At 35.0% G+C, this 20,788-nt stretch overlaps 1 protein-coding gene across 3 annotated transcripts; it reads right to left on the reverse strand.

Moving 5' to 3' along the window:
- Positions 1-912: 912 nt before the first annotated feature.
- slc6a1l (solute carrier family 6 member 1, like) lies at positions 913-18,750 on the reverse strand. Of its 3 annotated transcripts, none has more exons than XM_042743376.1 (15): positions 17,426-18,748; positions 16,206-16,508; positions 14,856-14,987; positions 13,699-13,799; positions 10,648-10,757; positions 10,228-10,360; positions 9,142-9,276; positions 8,577-8,680; positions 8,272-8,396; positions 7,722-7,834; positions 6,372-6,503; positions 6,163-6,265; positions 5,683-5,783; positions 4,150-4,317; positions 913-2,896 (listed from the first exon to the last, which is right to left on the reverse strand). In XM_042743376.1, the coding sequence occupies exons 2-15, from the start codon at positions 16,441-16,443 to the stop codon at positions 2,792-2,794; spliced, it is 1,800 nt and encodes a 599-aa protein (XP_042599310.1). In that variant the 5' UTR covers positions 16,444-16,508; positions 17,426-18,748; the 3' UTR covers positions 913-2,791. The 3 variants fall into 3 exon arrangements, with proteins under 3 accessions (XP_042599310.1, XP_042599303.1, XP_042599317.1); XM_042743369.1 differs by having other exon boundaries at positions 16,206-16,568; XM_042743383.1 differs by lacking the exon at positions 4,150-4,317 and having other exon boundaries at positions 16,206-16,568; positions 17,426-18,750.
- Positions 18,751-20,788: the final 2,038 nt, after the last annotated feature.

Below are 20,788 nucleotides of genomic sequence, written 5' to 3' on the forward strand. Positions count from 1 at the left end.
ATTTTAGCTGAAAACTGCAGTGAATTGTATGTAGAAGCACATTCTCCCAATGAGCTTGTGTTGGTGTCACTATTCTATCAGAAAGTTCATTCTGAATATTCTTCAAAATATCTCCTGCATACAAAATAATAGCAAACACAAGATGGCGGTGTGCAAATAATGACAGAATCTTTTACAGATCCAGCCTTGGAATAACAGCCAACTGTCACAGAGATCTATTATTCTCCTTTATCAAAAATTTTAACAGCAGCTTAGTAAAAAAAAAAAAAAAAAAAATAGGTGAATTGCACAACCAGCTCCAAAAATGAAAAGTGAAAGAATCGGCGCTAGATTCCTTTCTATGAAATACTGAGTGACAGGAGTTCACTTTTTGTCTCTCTCTTTCCATAGCCTTGCATTTGGCCCCTGAGGGAGTTGGCGTGGAGGTGATGGAAACAGGAAGCCAGATAAATTGTGCATGACCCTTGTTTTGAGGAGCTTATTATGCTTGAGCGAATGTGCCCTGGCTAGCAAATGAGATGTGATCTAACCCAACAGATGAGTGTTGAATTAAAGCCCTTCACACAACCAAAGGCTACGATGCTAACACTAACCTTGGTTTAGCCTACAGAAGGGCTGTTGTACTGGTGTGTTATGCTGCCTTCAAGTACTGTCAGAATGATGGTATTTATGAGATGAGTGCAAATGAAAGGCACCACAATATTGTAATCATCATTAGCTTGTACACTAAACTTGTTAATGTGTTGTTGTCAAAAATACTGCTCATTTAGCTAGTTTTTGAGATTCACGTGAGATAAAACCATGGATAAAATACATGGATAAGGCAGAATTTACACACTAATGTACAACCTTTGTTTTGTAGCAGTAGCGCTAAAAAGCTTTGTTCAGAAATGAAGACAGGAAGAGAAAAAGACATCTTAAAAGGCCCATTTTATTCTGAACAAAATCACTTCAGATTTCAGAACCCCCAGTAGAGCTTGAAGGAAGTATAACATCAATGTTTATTAGTGCTAATTTTGACAAAAAGTTATTGTGAGTTAGCAAATTATGTTTTTGAAAGGCAGTCAGTCCCATTATCCGACTGTGAGTTTTACTCTTTCTATATTGAAGATTTACACATTATTAAACATGTTTTCTGTCTATTCCAGACCTACATGAGTGGTCTGGTTATTTATTTGCTGTCCTTTTCAGACTGACATGAGTGGTTTGTTGTATAAGCACATGATAGAGCCTTTTTTCAACTTTAATGCAGAACTGTATCAACATAGGTCAAAGGTCACAGAGGTCAGCTAACTAATAGTGTCTATTTTTTTCCCCCTGTCAGAACTGCTGCTGAAATGGATATATATAAACCTAAAGCAATATGCACAGTATGCAAAGTGATATTTTATTACTACCTTCCATATACTGCTGCTATGCCCCTACTGGATTGTTAGTGTTTGTCAAAGTATGCAAGAATAAAATAAGACCATAGTTCCTCTCAAGACATTCTTACTAATTACTAACATTTTCAAATCACTAACCTTTACAGTTAAACCACATGGCTGAATGCCATCTATCTATATAGATCTATTAATGTGTTTATGTTGAAGCATCAGTTTTAATTGTTTTTATTTTTTTTTCTTTATTGAATTTGAAACCAATTCACAAAATCTATAATTTATATCAAAATATTATCCTCAAAATAAAAGTCCTCTTTGTAACTTTGGTAACACTTCATAAAGACATTCAGAGAAGATGGCATATTTAATTTGACACGGTAAATGAGGCTATGAGGAAACAAAATAAAACAAGTTAAAGACCCATGATTTTAAAATTTTAATTCAGATTTGTGATCACGTCTATGAAAGCGATGAGCCCTTCAATATGTCCCACCCAAACTTCCTGTTTCAGCAGGAAATGTCAATGTTAGGCCTTTCAAGTTATGACTAATTTGTTGCTTACTTAATAATTGAGAGTCGAATGGATTGTACAGACTGTTCTATTTCCCATAGCCTTGTTTTCATTAATTTCAAATTAATATGTTGTCTGCTGTAACATATTGTCTTTTATCTATTATAGTGTATGTCACACATTCTACATGTAAATACAATTACAATATTTAAATAATACTAACAACATGTATTTACAAGCATCCTCAGAAACAGTTTAAATTATGCTCATTAGCATCACTTAGTTCTTACTACACTTGAAGATTAATACTGAATGTTAAAATGGTGAAATGGTGATGTTCTAAAATATACCCTTTTTATATATTCATACAAATTTTGAACCTAAAATCTTAATGACTTAAAAAAAAAAAAAGTCATTGTCATCCATAGACAAAATTTTCAATTTTCTGTAGTTAATTTTGTTCAATAAATTGTGACAAGAACAATCATACTTAGCCTTCAAAATTAGCCACTATAATGGCTGACACCAAGAGAAACATTCACTCCTCATCTTGAGGTAAATACTGTGAGGAATTTAAAATAACATGGGAATGCAACAGTTATGTAGACCTTCCAATCAACTGCTTGGACTGCATCTAGATTTATACTGACCACTGAAATTGTCAGACACTGAAATTGCATTCTCCACAGACACAGGTACTGCAGCCCCTCACATTTCATTATGCAACATCAGAGAGGCATGTATGGAAATAAAATGGGAGAACAAAAATCAGATGAACATGTGCATAGTCCACTTCCACCTGTTGTAGACTCTCCAAAAGACAAAAAGTATGGAATGGAGGAAAAGTTATTTTTCTGCTGGTCTTTAATGGCCATTGTACAGAAAAGATGAAATGATCTCAGACAGAAGCTTCATCTGTACTTGCTGTCTGTGTGGATTGTTGTGTGGGATCATTGGTTTCCGAGGTTGTGATCTCAGTGGGTTTGGTCATCGTATGCCATCGCTGAGAAAACAAAAACAAAAACAATAATCAACGAAGGAAGTTTGTTTGCAAGTTTGCTTAGGAGGAAGGAGGAAAGAGAGAAGGAAGTTTAGTAGAAAGTAAGTTCATTTGGAAGTACATTTGTAAGTTCAGAAGACAGGAAGTATGCAAGTTCAAAAGGAAGGATCTCCGAAGTTTTGTTTGCAAGTTTGGAAGTTTAGAACAAATTAAGTACTTTGTACTTTTTTAAGTAATTTGGAACTTCAGAAGTTTGTCTTGAAGTGCAGAAGAAAGCAGGAACCATACAAATGCTTTTTGGAAGAAATGATGAAAGGAAGACAGGTAAGTTTATAATGAAACAATACATTTGAATATTCAGATATTTGTTTGCACATTTGTTTTGGAAGAAAGAAAATTTCAGAAGAATTTCAGAAGTAAGGAAAGAAAAGGTGTATACGTTTGGAATTTCAGAAGGAAGTTCAGGCAGGAAACATGCAAGTTTGAAAGGAAGGAGGTTTGTTTGCAGGTGTTTTCAGAAGGAAGAAGGAAAGGAAGGAAGGAAGAAAGAAAGAAAGAAAGAAAGAAAGGAAGGAAGTACATTTCAATATTCAGAAATTTGTTTGAAAGTTGGTTTGGAAGGAAGTTTTAAAATAAGTTTGTAAGGAAGGGGATTTATAAGGAACAAAGTACATTTAAAAGTCCAGAAGTATGTTTGGAAGTTCAGAAGAAAAGAAGGCAGGTTTGTTTGTTTGTTTGTTTGTTTGTTTGGAAGAAAGGAAGGAAGGAAGTACATTTCAATATCAATAGTTTGTTTGGCAGGAAGGAAGTTTTGAAGAAAGAAGGGAAGGAAGGGATTTGTGAGGAAGGCAAATAAGGCAGCAACTAAACAGGCTTCTCTACAAAAGTTTGTTTATAAGAAGTTTTCAGAAAGAAGGAGGAAAGGGAGGAAGTGAGTAAGAAAGTACATTTGAATATTCAGAAGTTTGTTTGGAAATGCATAAGGGAAGAACAATGCAGGAACTATTCAAGTTTAGAAGGAGTGAATACATTTGGAAATACAGAATTTTGTTTGCCTGTTTGGAAGGAAGGAATTTTGCAAGTTCAAAGGGAAGGAGGTTCAGAAGGAAGTAGAATGGGGGTTTATAAGGAAGTATATTTTGAAGTTGTATGGAAATTCAAAAGGATGGAAGGAAGGAAGCAGGGCAGGAAGGACACTATGACAAAAAGTAAAAAGCAAAAAAAAGTTTGATAAGAAACATTAAAATCAGTCTTGCCTGTCGGATGCTGCCTTTGGTAGAGAAGAACATATAGATGATGTATGCAGGTATTAAAATCATGGAAGAGAGGGACATTAACCAGCCGATGCCCTGACCCCAGGCCGGGTACACATACTTCCCTAGTGTCAGAGGAGTCATTTCTATTGCACTGAATGTGAAAACACCCTACAAACAGGTAACACAGAAGGCAGTTCAGTCATCAGTTTATTAAAGTCTGTGTAAAGCAATATTAATATGTGTAAATGAGTTTGTCACAAGTGATGAGTTTGTTATTAACCACCCAGCCAAATTTAAATTATATATATATATATATATATATATATATATATATATATATATATATATATATATATATATATATATATATATATATAAAACCCCTCTCTCCCGGGTCCTCACCGCCACACCTCGCACTCGCTCCGATTGGGCCTTGAATCCGGGTCTCCAGCATAGGAGGCAGACGCACTAATACGGAGGCTAAATGACTGCAGCCACTAGCGTTTGTCACTAGTGCGTCTCTTGAGATCGGAGAGTGAGGTTTACCTGCACAGCACCTACTCGCTGGCCTCCGTTACACTCACCCCCCTAAACCTCACTCCCATCTGGGTCACGGCACCAATGTAACTCCTCTCTCCCGGGTCCTCACCGCCACACCTTGCACTGAGTGGGCCTCAAACCCGGGGCTCCGGCATGGAAGGCGGACGCACTAACAAGGAGGCTAAATGTGAGGTTTACCTGCACAGCAGCTACTCGCTGGCCTCCATATATAGCAAGTAAATAAAATAAGGTATCAAAATCTTGAAAAATTAGCAGTGTTCTGAGCGGGGAAACCCACTGATGCTAATGCGCTCTAGTTATTTGGTGTGTTCGACTTCAAGCAGCGCTGCCTACACCCATCAGTGTTTGATATCAAACTCTCTATAGCGTTGCTTCAAGTCAAACACACCTCTTATAGTGTTTGGGGAGGGGCCATGCTCAATGGCTCCAGTGCATCACCGAGACATGATTTCAGGCCCACCCAAAAAATCCTGAACACAGAAATGGTGAAAAACTGTTCAAGGGTCTAACTCCACAATTCAGTACTAGATAGTTCCCAGTCTTTTTAACATGTTTTCAGCAATTATTTTCTAGCATTTATAATGTATTTAGAAACAATTCTCTGAATTGTATTTAAAGTGACTTTAAATACATGGGCATTTAACTGGATAATCAATCACTCAATTCATCATACAGTTCAATGAAAGGATAAAGGGAGTGACAAAACATTTGTGTCTCTGTAGGGCTGTCAGGAATTGTGTATTAAAGAAAATGCATGATATTTTGATTATTAATCAATTGATTAGAAAACGTAGAAAACGTAAGACTTAGAATTACTTTTAAAGATTTTAGTTTAGTTTTTAATTTAATTTTTATTTTATTTTATTTTATTTTATTTTATTTTATTTTATTTTATTTTCCATAATAATGTGTTCAGTTCACAGCCATACAGTCTCTAAATTTATTCTCATTGCTTGCAGGTGAAGTACTTACCAAGCAGATTATTGGAGTAAAGTAAATCCAGCAATATTTCCAAAAGCCACAAGGTCGATAACCAATCATATCTTCAATATTTTCATAGAATTTCTCTGCACCTAAAGAAAGAGAAGAGTTGGATATCTACAGTTATCAAGCGAGCTAGATCTCCTACAGTTAGTAAGAGCTCCTTCTTCCATCCGTTCACCCTGTTCCAATAGGATTCAGGAACCCAGCCTATTAACTTTCCCATATGACTCCCTCCTGTTCTCAAGTAGTGTCAAAGATTTTCAAGTATTTTTGTCTTGAACCAATAGTTCATAAATGTTATCACAGTGTGTAATTACAATAATGCACTTACAATGGAAGTATTTAAGTTGTATTTAACCAAGAATGTTTATTTAACATAGTTGGCTGAAGGTCAGATTGAACTGTTCAGGTTTTGAAACCTCACATCACATTTACATCAAATATATGTTCATAGTTTAGGAGATATACCATAGAACCAGGAAATGGAGATTGTCTCAAAGAAGACCAGGAACAGAAGACACATTCCACTGGCCGAGTAGTAGTCAAACAATTTGAACACATACAAGCCGCCCTAAAACAAAGAACACCCACCCACACACATTACTATTAGAAACTCAAGAATACAGTCAGTTGTCCTACACAATAAAACAGAAAGGTCTTTAGGTGGTAATCTTTACCTGTGTGATATTGGAGAAACCGATGACAAAGGATATAATACAGACAATGAGGATGAAGAGTTTCTTTCTCTTCCTCAGGACTGTGGGATATTCATCCATTAGAGCAGTTATGAAGCCTTCCACTGTACAAAACTGTCACGGACAAGTGTAAAAAGTGTCAAATAAAAAGCATTAGTGTTGAAAATCTGAGCAATTTAATTTAGGAAATAATTGCCATTTTAGTAGTTTAGTAGTTATTTATTTATATTTATTTTAGTTATTTAGTTATGTAACAGTATCTAACAGTAGTTAGTTATTTTAGAACTAGGGTATAGCAATAAAAAAAATAATAAATAAATAATAATAATAAAATAAAAGATAAAAAGGCCAGAATAACCCTAAAACTATATAACTGTTTATTCAATATCTTGATTATTTTTAAGCATTTATGTTTATATATATATATATATATATATATATATATATATATATATATATATATATATATATATATATATCTCCTCTTTGAATCTTATATATTAAGATTCAAAGATTTGGTATAAATGGTGTTACAATTAGAGTACTTTATGATATTCACGGAGTTACTGATTTTTAATACTAACTAAACATGAAACATAATTGATCATACATGTTTAAAGCTTCCACATGTTCTCTAAAATTGCTGTGTGTTTGAAGAGAATCTTGAGTGACGAATGGTGCTCAAACGTAGTTCAGGCAGACCATGGCATGAAGCTCAGCTGATTGTAACATCTCCAATCACAATTAAATAAGATATTTATTCCACTTCTGCATGGAATTTTATATCTGCTGCTTATCAAAAAATAATGGTAATTGCATTTGACTTCAGAGGTTTTAAACCTCAGTGAGGTTTGCTTGTGGACAGCTTAGAATCTGAACCCTTCAGAGCAAAGCCTAAATAAGCCAAATAATGGTCAGGACATCTACAATAATCTTAATCAAACAGAATGGTCCTGACTGAACTTATTTTAATGTGCTGGTTTCTCTTGTGATCTTTTACCTACCTAGCACAACAAAACTAAAGTAACACCACATGAATAATTTATAACTTTAGTTTTAATCATTAAAAATCATTAAGCTCTGAAATCTAGAAGAATAATAGTGCAATGCTGCTAAATGTACCACAATTAGAGGAGTATTGTGGGTTCAATACAAGCTCTATCAATAACTCTATGGTCTCTGAGGTATCATGCCTCTGATGTATCATACAACTACAACAAACAGTAATTTTAGACTCTTCAAATAGATTGCAAAATAAAACTCAATTCACAAAGGGATTTTTTTTTTTTTCGCCAATCACCTTTATCATTTGTGTATGCATGTGTAAAATACCTGACTGTCCAATCCCAGCATCATGAGCATTGAGAAGAAGAGAATAGCCCAGAGTGAAGACATGGGAAGCTGTGTGACAACTTGCGGATAGGCCAAAAATGCCAAACCAGGACCTGATATTGAACCACAAACCATCAAACACCAGAAGTGTCAAGATGAGTCCACTTTCACCATATCACTAGAATATTACTCATATTTCTTTAATTAAAGTGCATTTTAAATTTCACATTTTAAGTAATATTTTGTCATGTTTTAAAGTAATACACTTATTTTGATTTGCTGACTAACAGACTGAAGCATATGTGGAGTATTTCACATGTAATTCTAACTAATGTTTTATTCAATATTACATTTAAAATGTACTTAATTGCTACATCCTTACAACATTTAAATGCATGACATACATTCAGCAGTACACTTTAACCATATTTCAAAGACAACACAAATAGTTATGAAATTATATATAAATATATACTTTAAGTGTTAGTCAAAAAGGCACTCTACAGTTTGTATAATTGCAAATTTGAGAATGTCTGAGAGACATGATGACCTGAAGCAGCCAGTTCTTCAATGGGTCTCTTTGTGATGTATGACATGAAACCCACAATGGAAAATATGACGATCCCAGCAAACATACTGGTGCAGGAGTTTATACAGCACACAATGATAGAATCTCTACAGAAGGAACAAGAATTAAGTCAACCGAATCACAAGACAACAAAGGTACAGTGTAAAACTGAACAGAATTTCAAAGGCACTGTGTTAAAGACAGTTTTTGCACATAAGACTATATGCCATGTAATCATCATGAATACATCATTTCTTTACATTTGGACAAAGACTAGTAGTTCTTACCTGTAGACATCATTGTTGTAGGAGTTGTAGCTTCCCAGAGCAATGAGAGAACCTAAACCCAGACCATAAGAGAAGAAGATCTGAGTGGCAGCATCCAACCACACCTGAGCAGAAATTTGAAATGAGAAATATATTGAAAGTACCAGAAGTTAGAAAACAGGGCAATGTCTGTAAAATATGTCCATAACTGTTAGGTACAATTACATCCTCTGTCAACTTTTTAAAAGTATGCTAAAGTGTACTTCTTCTTATAAGAGTGTAAATTCATAAAAGTGATAATGCTTTATTGACATCAATTGACAATTCAGTGTCTGTCATTAATGAAAAGTGTGTATAGCTTTGAATTAGTGTTCTATGAGTATTTATGAGTTAGCAGCATTGCTATATTACAGTTTAGTTATTCCCTAAAAATGTTAAACAAACCTCTCTTTAGGTTTTTGTGAATGTGAATTGTGAATTGTGAATATATAAATATGTTTTAAGATCTTAGATTCAAGAATTCATAATTTAATATATCAAATTTCATTTAAGATATCAAATACATTTCGGTATGTTTAATTTTTACCTCAGATTTCAAAAGCTTGTTGAAGTCTGGGGTGACATAGAAGAGGACGCCATCTATCGCTCCAGGGAGAGTGACTCCACGGAAAAACAGAATAAAGAGCATGAAGTAAGGATACGTGGCGGAGAAATACACCACCTAATGAGGACGGGAGATAAATGAAGAGAAAGGGAGAGAGTGTCATAGAGTAAATAATTTTAAAGTAGATGTAGAGGACAACGTTATTAACTTGTTGGTGAGAGATTTCACTGGCTTCTATTTGATGATTGGTAGGAACACGGTTTTGCTGTGTAGGATAATTATTGCCCTTAATTAGTGATGTCCATCAAGGTTATAGACTGCCAGAAAATGCATTTATTCTTGCCCAGTGCAAGGATCACATTAAAATTTAATTATCCTCAGAGAAAGAGCAGATAAAGAGAGCAGTTTTCCTTTCTCGCAAGGAAAAATAAATAATTAAAATAGCTTACAATTTAATGTGAAGACATGTCCGTTGGCTACTCATCAAAGTACTTAAACTGCAATTTCTGCACCACTTATGTTACCAAATGAACTTGGAAAAATAATGCATAATAAAGGCTTCTTTTTTTTTAATTGTATATATCTAAAAATTAATGTGATCAAACTAAAAAACAAAAAAAAACAACAAAAAAAAAAAATCCAGTAGTGTTTCTGAAGAGATCACAAAACTGTGTACAGCACAAACTCTGCAAATAAAAGTCAGAATCAAATTATTTCAAAACAATGTGTGTGTGTGTGTGTGTGTGTGTGTGTGTGTGTGTGTGTGTGTGTGTGTGTGTGTATATATATATATATATATATATATATATATATATATATATATATAAATATATATATAAACATACTTTAAAACTCAAAGAAGTCTACTGAGCTATGATAAAGCAATCTCTGAGTAATATATTTTTCCTCTGAGACTGTCCAGAAATGGAAGAACAAAAAGATTCCAAAAGTAAGTTTGAGAATACATGAGATGAAAGAGAAGGCGAAAATGAAAAGAAATTAAAGTTTGTTATTAGAAACAATTCTGGGGTGTCGTATAAAATATTGAAGGAATATTGGCAGTCACACCTTCCCTGTCCACTCCACTCCTTTCCAGATTGAGAAATAGACAAGAATCCAAGACAATGCTAATGTTCCAACCAATGGCCAGCGCAATTCCCCTGGTTCCTCCAAACCGTTTGTTAACTGATGCATGTTCCTCCTGTAAAGTAAACAAATATTTAGTTGACTGTCATTTAACATGATGTGCTTTTGATGAATAAGTTCAAATGAGTTATGAGCTATTTCAAGTATGGAAGAGGTGAGGAGTTAGAAAGAGCAGTGTGAACATTTTTCTAAATATATTATTTTGTGTTCCATAGATGAAAGTGTTTAGGGAAAGTACATGATAACAGGAAAATAACTACTTGATCAGTGCAACTGGATTTTAACTTACGGCTTCATTAAATAATAAAAAAAAATATTAATATCACTATTGTATTGACTTACTCCCAGAACTCAGTGACGGCACTGGTCAGGTTGGTGGTGTCTATCAGACTGTAGTTGGAAAAGCAACGATCAGTGTTCCAAGTGTTATCACAAGTTTGCCATGGTAACTCCTAAAGAGAGGGAGGGAGGGAGGGTAGAGAGAGAGAGAGAGAGAGAGAGAGAGAGAGAATGGCTGAAGTTTTAGAAAATCCTTGTGGAAAAAAAGTGCACTTAATTGTATTGAATGCACTTGTAGTGTACTTCAAAGTTTAAACGTGTATTTAAAAAAAAAATGGTAACACTTTAGTATAGGGACCAATTCTCACTATTTCTCAGAATTTCCAATTCTAACTAGTTGCTTATTAGCATGCCTATTATTAACTGGCTGTTTATTGATACTTATAAAGCACATATTCTGCATGTATTTTTTATGAATATATTATACTTCCTTATTTCTAAACTTAACAACTACCTTACTAACTATTAATAAGCAGCAAATTAAGAGTTTATTAAGGCAAAAGTCATAGTTAATGGTTTGTTAATAGTGAGGATTGGACCTTAAAATAACTTGTAAAAAAAAAAAAACCTTCTTGCACATATTCCAATATTAATGAAATAAAACCAAACAGTTGATGTTCCTCACTGAAAAATACTATGGAAGTCAATGAGAACCATCAACTCTTTGGTTACACTAGGGCTGTATCCGAAAGCCTAGCTGACCTATCAGGCTATGACTTTGCAGGCAGCATTTTTGCACAAAGGTACCTCATGAAACTTATTTCAGACAGGCTTCTGAGGCAGTGTAACAGTTTAATGATGTACAACAAAATAGAGTGAGTTTTGGTGACAACTAAACAAATATTTAATTACTATAATACTGATTTCTCGCTATAAATAACATCAAAAGTGCAAAAAGTTAGTCAGAAATATACATTTACTCACAAACTGACCACCAAACACAACTTTCAGATGACATCTTTTTTTTTTTAGCTCAACCATCATGGAATGGAACACACAGGATTGTGGGATACCAAAGGCAGCGAAAGATACATATATGCTGCCTTAAAAAATTTATCAGATGAATGTATTTCAGGAAGTGAAAGTGAACTTTTGATTCGGATATGCCTTGATGTCCTACATTGGAATGTGTCCTCCGAAGGCAGCATTTTAGAGCTTTCGGATTCAGCCCATGGGCAAGTTTGGTCCCAGAGAGCCACTCTGCTGCAAAGTTTAGCTTCAACCCTAATCAAACACACCTGAAGAAGCCAATCAATGTCTTCAGGATTACTAAGGCTATAGGCTTTTTCCAGGGTTGGAGTAAAACTCTGCAGCACATCAGCTCTCTGGGGCCGAACTTGCCTACCCCTGTGTCACACACATCCTTCAAAACATCTTCTTATGTGTTCAGCAAAAGAAAGACTCATTTAGGTTTGGAACAACTTTAGCGTGAGTAAATGATGACAGAATTTAAATTTTTGGGTGAACTATTCTTTTAAGTGTTCTTAACGAGGCTTTAATAACACATTTATGATGATGCTTCTTAATATACTTATACTTAATTTAAAAATGCACTCTGTAATGTCAAATGCTTCACATTAAAGTACATTTAAATTTGTTTTAATGATGTTTTTTCATGCTTTAAAAAATACAATTATTTTAATATGTTCACTAACATAATCAGTAATTGATTATATTTTTAAAACTAATACTTTTTAAATGTACTGAATTGTGACTTTATAATTGCACAATTACAAACACATTTCAGTTGACATAACATTGCAGATAGTTACCATAAATGCTTGTCAGTAAATTTTGTCAGTACATTTTAACCATATTTCAAAGACAATAGAATTATGAAATTACACATACAAATGCACTTAAGTCCTAAATAAGTCAGTCAAAAAAGCAATCTTAAGTTCCATCCAAAAACATTACATTCAGTTTACAATTATAGCACATGCTTATAGATTAATATAGTTGGTTTTTAGTTGGTTACTATGCAGCTGTTTAGGGTTACTGTGTAGGGTTTAGGGTAGTTACTGGGCATTGCGCAGTTTCACCATGTTTTGAGTAGTTATTAGCGCCACATGCTATTGTGGTTAGGTGAACCACTTAAGTGTAGGTTGCTAGGTGGATTCCAATGTGTTCTGAATAGAAAAGCAGAAAAAAGTATTTGTATTAGAGGTTGGTTTAGGTATCTCCAAGTATGAGCAGTCTTATAGTGATACTTGCTTGGCAAACACCACCATGTGAAGAATAAAGTTAAAGGATAAAGCAAAATGTGTAAAGCAATGAATGGTGAATGAAAAGCATTTAAAAAAAATAGCACAATGCATTCATAAAACAAAGGCCGGTTTTGTTTCCAGTTCCCTCTGCACTGCTTTGGAGATGAGCTCTTATTCCCATGGCAGAAACTGCAGTTCGATTTCCACAAAACAGAGGCAGTTATTATTTCTGGGGAGCCTTTAAAACACTCTCTAGAGCAAAGACAGAGCCACAGAGAGCTTAAGGGTGTCACGGAGGCGGAGAGAGATACAGAGAAATAGGGAGGAAGAGAGAGCTTGAAAGAAGCAGCAATTCTGAGAAGACTGAGAAATTCTTTGAAAATCTAAGACAAGTTCACTGGGGCAGATAAAGAGATGGATGGTGAGAGAAAAAACAAAACAAAACAACATATAACCTATTTGACAAATGAATGAAATAAATAAATAGTTGTAATAGATTTTTAAGTGTTAAGCAAATTATTAAGAGAACAAAAATGTCAACACATTCTATGTTAATGTACCATTAGGTTGAGTATTGTAGTTTAATACAAAATACAGCGATTCTGTAAATGCAACACAAAATCAAGCATGGTGCATATTGCCAACATGGATCACTAATTAAATAATTTGACTTTTTTATTCTTTCATTATTCAAATAACTTATACTTCATTTTTTTTTTTAGACTGATGGGTAATATTTAAAGGGGGTAGTGAATAAAACATGCTGAATGGTTGAACAGTTTTGAAAGTTAGGAAAGACAAAGAGGAATAGATATTTGTGTATTTGCACTTTTTAATTGACACTCACTGCTTTAAAAGAGTTGAAGAGGTAGTACAGAGCCCAGGCGATGATGATGATGTAATAGATGTTAAGCCAGAAGGACAAAACCACAGCAGCCAGACCCACACCTGACACAAGAGGAGTTTAAGAGTTAAACCTCAAATGATACAGCATACCTAACCAAATGATCCCCCCCACAAAAAAATAAAAATAAATAAAAAATAAATAAAAAATTGTTTCATGCCAAAACATGTAGATTGAAGATGGGAACCCTCGTTCTGCCAAACTCTTGTGAAATTCTTTCAAGAGAAACACAGTATAGAAATATTGCACATCACTTTTAGAGAACTATCTACACTCATAGACACAACCTACAATAGCAGCTACCATTTTTTAATTTAATAAAACAATGGTTGCATAAAAACAAAATTACTCAGTTTGGTCTCATTTGGGAATAAAAAGAGAAAACGGACATATTTATAAAGTATATGTGCAAGGTAAACTTATGGGGAGGGTTATTTAAAGGTCTGCTTGTTACATGCAACTACTAGCAATCACATCATTTACTAAGCTGATTGGCTTTTTCTGGTTCTGCAACCAGTGATCTTACTTGTAAACTCATCCTGTAGTGAATTAAAAAATCCCTCTGAGATCCTCCACCTCCCCCAGCTCCACATGTCTAGATGCTACAGGATTTATTTGCATTTGCTTTACAGCCGCAAAGCAGATCTAGTCTGCAAAGACAAAATGTGTTGCCATTGTCATAGCTGCATGCTATTCCAAGAGATTTAATGACTGAATTTTATTTAGCTCTGTTTAAAGATGAAGTGCGTCTTTTCTGTGCTGTTGGAGTCACCAAGAAGAACTGCAAAAATAGTGACTCAAAAATATAAACACAAATAAAATAATAATAATAATTAAATTTTAAACACAAACCCCATCTGTCACTGGTTGAACAAACAGATAGTTCTGCTTCAAACTCATGCCACTGGCTTTGACTATTTGTTATGTACAACCCAGCCAGGCTGCTCAATGCTCAAAAAAAATAAAAAAAAAAACTAAAAAAAAAAAAAAAAAACAAAACTTGTAATTCCGTTTGATGACAGTGAAAAACTTACAGTGAGGCAATAGTACTCAGTAAAAGTCCCCAAATAGCTAATGTGTATAATGTGAATATTTCTCACCTTTCATCATGGGTATTAATTTCCATACTCCCAGCCCCCCCACTGATGTATACTGTCCTAATGACGTCTCCAGCAGAAACAGTGGGATACCAGCAAACACCAGAGTAGTGAAGTATGGTATAAGAAAAGCTCCTAAAAAATAATGCAATACAAAATGTACTTAAGGTTTTTAGATTTCAGACTTATATGCAGTCTTGCAAAACATGTGCATTAAGATTGAAGCAAACTTTAATACAATCTTCCACCACCTCTTCTATTCATAGTTTTCAGTTACATGACTGGCTCGAAGTCCTGGAGGGCAAAACATTTCCATTTGTTTCCAATCCACAAATATTTAGATCACCTCTCAAATGAATAAAACAAAATATATGTGAACAAAATGCAAATTTTGGCCATTTGCAATACATATAAAGCACCCGCCGCAATATTTCAATCACTAAAAGCAGTGGGACATTCTAAAATGTTTAATGCGAAAAACACTTATTCTTCCTTAATGTATTAAAACAGTTATATTAAAAGACCAAATTCATATTCCAGGGGCATCTACTTCCCTGTATAAAGTATGTATCATCAATAAGGTGTATTATCCTTATTGATAATGCATACTTTATACAGGGAAGTAGATGCCCCTGGAATATGAATACAATGTGCTAAATGGTTAAGGGTTTTCCTCATAATGGTTAAGGGTTTTCTATGGGGAAAAATATTAATGTGAAACTTTGCACATTGTGTTTGTATTCTGGGTTCATCTGCTTGCCTGTACAAAGTATGCATCATCAGTAAGGTGTATACTGAATTCGACCTTTTAATACCAGTGTCTTAGTACATTTCTACTTAATGCAATCCTTGTAAAAATAACTGGAGGTCAGTGGAGGAAAGCCTTGTTTTGCCATCCAGGTGGGCATTCCTGTAAGTGTGTAATGTCACGTGAAAACCATTTTCAGAATTCTCACATTAAATATGTAAACAGTCTTTTCAGAGCCACTTTAGGAGTCTCCAAGGTTAATTTTTAGATGTTTGATTCAATTGCAGGTTCCCTTTTATGTCATACTCAGGGGTTCTCCGAGATACTAAAGCGAACAATATTAGCTAGAATTCTAGAGCTGGAGTCCTAATCTTATCGAACACCTAAATTTACCATTAACTGTACTGTAAGGCAAATGACTGAATAAGTAACAAAAATGTTGTTCAAACCCCAACCCCAGCGTTAAACCTACACCTAAAATCTGATTGATTGACAGGAATGTTGTCAGGAGCATGCCCTTCATGGCAAAAACATGGAAAGAATATTGATCCAACCAGGCATCTTCTCAACAGCCTAACAGTAACAGCGTTTCTGTCTTCTCTCACCTCCACCATTCTTTCCGCACAGATATGGGAACCTCCACACATTTCCCAGCCCAATGGCGTATCCAACACAGGATAGTAAAAAGTCAAATTTTCCCTTCCAAGATCCTCTATCTGGTACTTTATTCTCCTTCTCCTCTTCTACAGGAACAGTGTTGTGATCTAGGTCCTCAATTGGGAACGCCTGCTTCACGTCTGAGGGTGAGTTGAGGTCCACCGTGCTCTGGCCAGTCTTCCCCATCACAGGAACAATGTCACACCACAGTCAGATAATAATCCACCTCAGTCCAGTACTGTATTATCCGTCTGTCGAATGCAGGCTAATGATTTTGAATGTTTTCAAATGAACACAACACTTCAGACAGGCTTTGAAAGAAGAAGAATATGATTTCAAAGATAAATACTGCATTCAGAATTTTACTGTGAAATCAATCCAAGCTATTTAATTTTCTACAGAAACACAATTAATCAGAACTATATGTAGTAATGCTATAGTTTGTATGTTTTAACAAATGAGGTGTTATAACATAGTTATAAAACAGCTATAACATCCTTAAAAAGTAAAAATATGAGATAATTGTAATTGGTAAATAGTTTTCATATACTGGCAACCTATGCTTTGTACTCCATACACTAAAAACTACCTACTGTGTTTGTATTTTTGTATTTTACCTATAAGGCATCTGCGTAAACTGCCCTTGTTCTACTTGCCCATGTAATTTCTCTTTAAAACCAATTAAACCAACTGCTTTCTACAAAGTGCAGTTCATGAAAATCATTAACTTTCCAGACATACGTGCCGATTACCAGATTGCCTTAATGGAGACACTAATTCTTATCCATGTCCTACTAATGTGATGAATCCATCAACTTTATTTGTGCCTAACTGCTTTGAAAGTCTGCAACCGGCATGCCAATGCATAACAAAACCACCGTCAGATGTCTCATTGTTTTCATTTAACGAACAGCCATTATGTATTTAGAAACAGTATCATTAAACCACAGTAAGCAATTCAGTGTGAGTCAAGTTTGCTTCAGGCTCACTGAGTATTTGAAATATCTCCAACATTTCCTCTGCATCCTTTAGCTAAAGAGGAAATTGAATACAGACTTATTGCACAAGGTTTGCATTAATAGACAATAGAGTTCCCAACTCATTTTTTATTTATTTATTTTTTTATGGTAACTACCACACATTTAGAGAAGGGGGGTAAAAAACATACCTCTGAGATGACTTTATTCTGTAGTCAGGTGAGTCGAGATGCCACCAACTAGAGGTGAACTCAAATTCTTCATTCACAACAGAACCAAATGAAACTGACCAAATGTCCCAGCTACCGCAAAAAGTTTCTTGTTTTCTCTCTCTCTCGTTCTATGTATCTGGAGGGGCCCTCTATGCCCTGGTGTTCCTGTGGCTGATATTGAGCTGCAGATAATAAACTTCGACCTGTTGTTTGATAGGATTATCGCTTTACCACACTGAGACCCCGGGGCTACTAAACAGGAGTCGATTGCAGTGTTCTTGTATTTCGTGTGTGTGTATTAGTTGTGTGTCATTGTGTGAATTTGTGTGCAACGATTCTTGTGCCAGTTTGGTTGCCATGGGATATCCCCTTTAGAAGAGTGCTCCGTTCTAGCATTGAAAGAGCTTGTTAGGATTTAAAAATGAAGCAGGCACAGTGCCTAAAATACAGACGGCATGACGTCTCCCAAAAAGCATGACTTTATCAGTTAAGACCCCTAATTTATGACTGATACTGTACATTTATAATTGGTTTGTAAAAGATGCTAAGGTGAATAAAGTAGATTTGAAATCAATAAATGTTTGATACTTTAATACAGCAGAGTTTATCTCAGAGTTGATCATGCATGGTTTACAAAGATGATGATATGTTTGATTTGTTGCCAAGATGTTCCATACTTTTATAGTAATAGCATAGTAATTACAAAGCAATCCACTAAGTAATAAGCTGCATCTACATCTACTAAATCTCACAGTATTATATAGTAATTGATAATGAACTCTTTTATTTGAAAAGAAGATCAAGCAGGGTGTGAAAGCATGCTTTGCTGTAACAACACATCTTTCCCAAATGGTATGCTCTATAGCAAAGGCTCTGATGGAGCATTTTAAGGAATACATGTGATGCATTTTAAGGGTGTAGAAAAAGCCAGGTCAGTTTAAAATTAAGGAGGAATTGGATATCTGAAACGACAACTGGCCATTATGTCTGCAATTCTCATTGGTCAGATTTGGTCAACACTTTGGCAAACCCTGAGGTTTTCTGGATGCATTTTATTTTACAGTATGTGCACTTAGAGTGTACTTACCTAAGAAAATACTGGATAATATAAGGTAACATGGATTATGGTTAGGTTTAGGCGTAGGTTCATGTTTAGTACCTACAGTAGTTATTACCGAGTTATTGTACTATAACAAGTATATATGTACATATGGAACAGGACTGTAATATAAAGTGCTACCAGTTTTCCCATTCATTCGAAATACATGCCTCTAAATAAATTTCTGCAAAACTGAGGAAAAAAAAAAAACATACCTATGCATGCGATTCTCTGCAGTTTCCAGTTGAATTAAATGCTAGAGGCAGAAAAACTCATGCGTTTGTTTGTATTTTGTTTTTGGTTTAATTCAATTTTGATTAATAAAGCCTAATTTTCGCACAATTTTTTGAAGAATATTATGTTATATATTCAAACAATTTGAACATGCTGCAACATTTCAAAACTGATTCTTTTGAACGTTAGTGTCACATATCTAGCTTCATATGTATGGATCACAATAGATCATTAACTTTTAGCAACACTCATTTGAATTACGAACTGCTGCAATACGTACCTGAAGCAATGTAATAAAAACACAGCAATACGTGCCTATATCAACGTAAAAAAGTGACAGAGTCACGTATTGAACCCGTGTTTTAGCGCCACTCACTGGACATTTCACTTTATAACTGCTGCAAAATCTGCAGTAAGCTAAGTAATAATGATGTTGCAAAAATTTATTTAGAGGCCCGTATTTCGAATGAGCCTGGGTTGAGTTTTCCTCTACATCCTAGAGATGCACAATCACAATTAACAAATTTGCAGAATATTTGCTGCATAAACTTTACTGTGTAAGCATCCTGGAAGTCACTACAAGTCCTATAAATAATAGTCCTTAAATGAAATGCCATTTAGTTCCGACATGAAGCAGATAACTGTGCCATTGTTACTTTTGACTGGATTAGAGAATAATGGGTGTCCAATCCTGCTCCTGAAGGGCCACCTTGATGCAGAGTGCAGCTCCATCCTGCTTTAAAACATCTGCCAGGAAGTTTCTTGTAATGCCAAAAGATTCCAGAGTAACTGGAATCAAGAGGTTGACAAGCTGGTCTATATGCATTTACTATGGGCTGAAGCTAAACGAAGCTAAGAGCATCTACTGCAGAAAATAACAATATGCTACAATGCAGGAAAGACAAAAATTTTGGCGATAAGTATGCAGATACCTGAACACCACACCCTTTGTTTGTCACCCATTTAATTTTAGCATTTGTCCTTCCATTGCTGCCACAACAGCCTCTACCTTACGAGCTTCCGGGAAGATGTTCCACTAAATGTTGGAACATGGCTGCAGGGATTTGATCCCATTCAGAAACAAAAGAGCATCAGTGAGGTCATGCACTGATGTTGGGTGATGGGCAGAAAAATTCCACAGACACAATGACACAAACAGGATGGGATGAGCTATGGGCCAAAGTTTAAATCTAGAGTTAGAGGTTTGTTGAGCAATAGCCTTCCTCAACAAAAATGTGGGAAAATCTGGGACAACTGTGAATCTGTCCATTACATATCTGGTCCATTCCTAATAGGAGAGGTCATAACACGCAATAGCAGAATTTTCTTTCTGTCGAGTTTTGCATTATGACAATGTATATAAGAAAACAACTGCTTACACACCTCATACATCTGGCTGGATGGAAAGAAGAAACATTCCACATCCCAGTTGGAGTTTGCCTGAAGCCATGTTAGAAAATATACTTTTCTATTGGATTGCTGAAGATTCTGTTGTCTGATAAAACCAGAATTGCTAGGCAATATATCAGGTCCAAACCTTACAAAGCACCTCCCAGTGGGAATATCGCTACACTGTTGTACTGTATGGTGATGATAGCTGTATGTCTTTCATGTCTATATCCTTCTTTTAGTGAATACCACAGTTTTGAAGAGTGATGAAAGATGATGAAGAGTGTAATTTTCATCAACGTTAAAATTTATGTTATAATAATCTTATCCCTATACTTCCTACAACACATTTACCAAATAAATTCCTCTGCACAATAATAATAATAATAATAATAATAATAATAATAATAATAATATAACTTTTGGCAAAGCTAGAGTGAGTAACCTCGGAACTCCATGTGTCCTGTTGACAGAATTGGACAGTTCTCATACAAGCAGTTAGCTTCAAAAGAGCACCTCTGCTATGAGTAATAATTGGGAAACTGACCAAGAACACTGCTATGAACCCCATCCACTTCAGCTGTGTCAACTTCTTTGTGTGAAGCACAGTCCTCTACAAT

This window comes from Cyprinus carpio, chromosome A4 (genome assembly GCF_018340385.1).
Source record: "Cyprinus carpio isolate SPL01 chromosome A4, ASM1834038v1, whole genome shotgun sequence".
Taxonomy (NCBI): domain Eukaryota; kingdom Metazoa; phylum Chordata; class Actinopteri; order Cypriniformes; family Cyprinidae; genus Cyprinus; species Cyprinus carpio.

Bases quoted from the DNA above. Each gene is read 5' to 3' on its own strand.
- slc6a1l (XM_042743376.1), bottom strand. From the start codon at position 16,443: ATGGGGAAGACTGGCCAGAGCACGGTGGACCTCAACTCACCCTCAGAC. The intron at 10,758-13,698 runs GTGAGTGTCAAT...CCCTCTCTTTAG, and splicing joins TCTTCAACTCTTTTAAAGCA to GAGTTACCATGGCAAACTTG. The intron at 2,897-4,149 runs GCAAGACTGATT...TTGTTTTCTCAG, and splicing joins CCAAAGGCAGCATCCGACAG to CGATGGCATACGATGACCAA.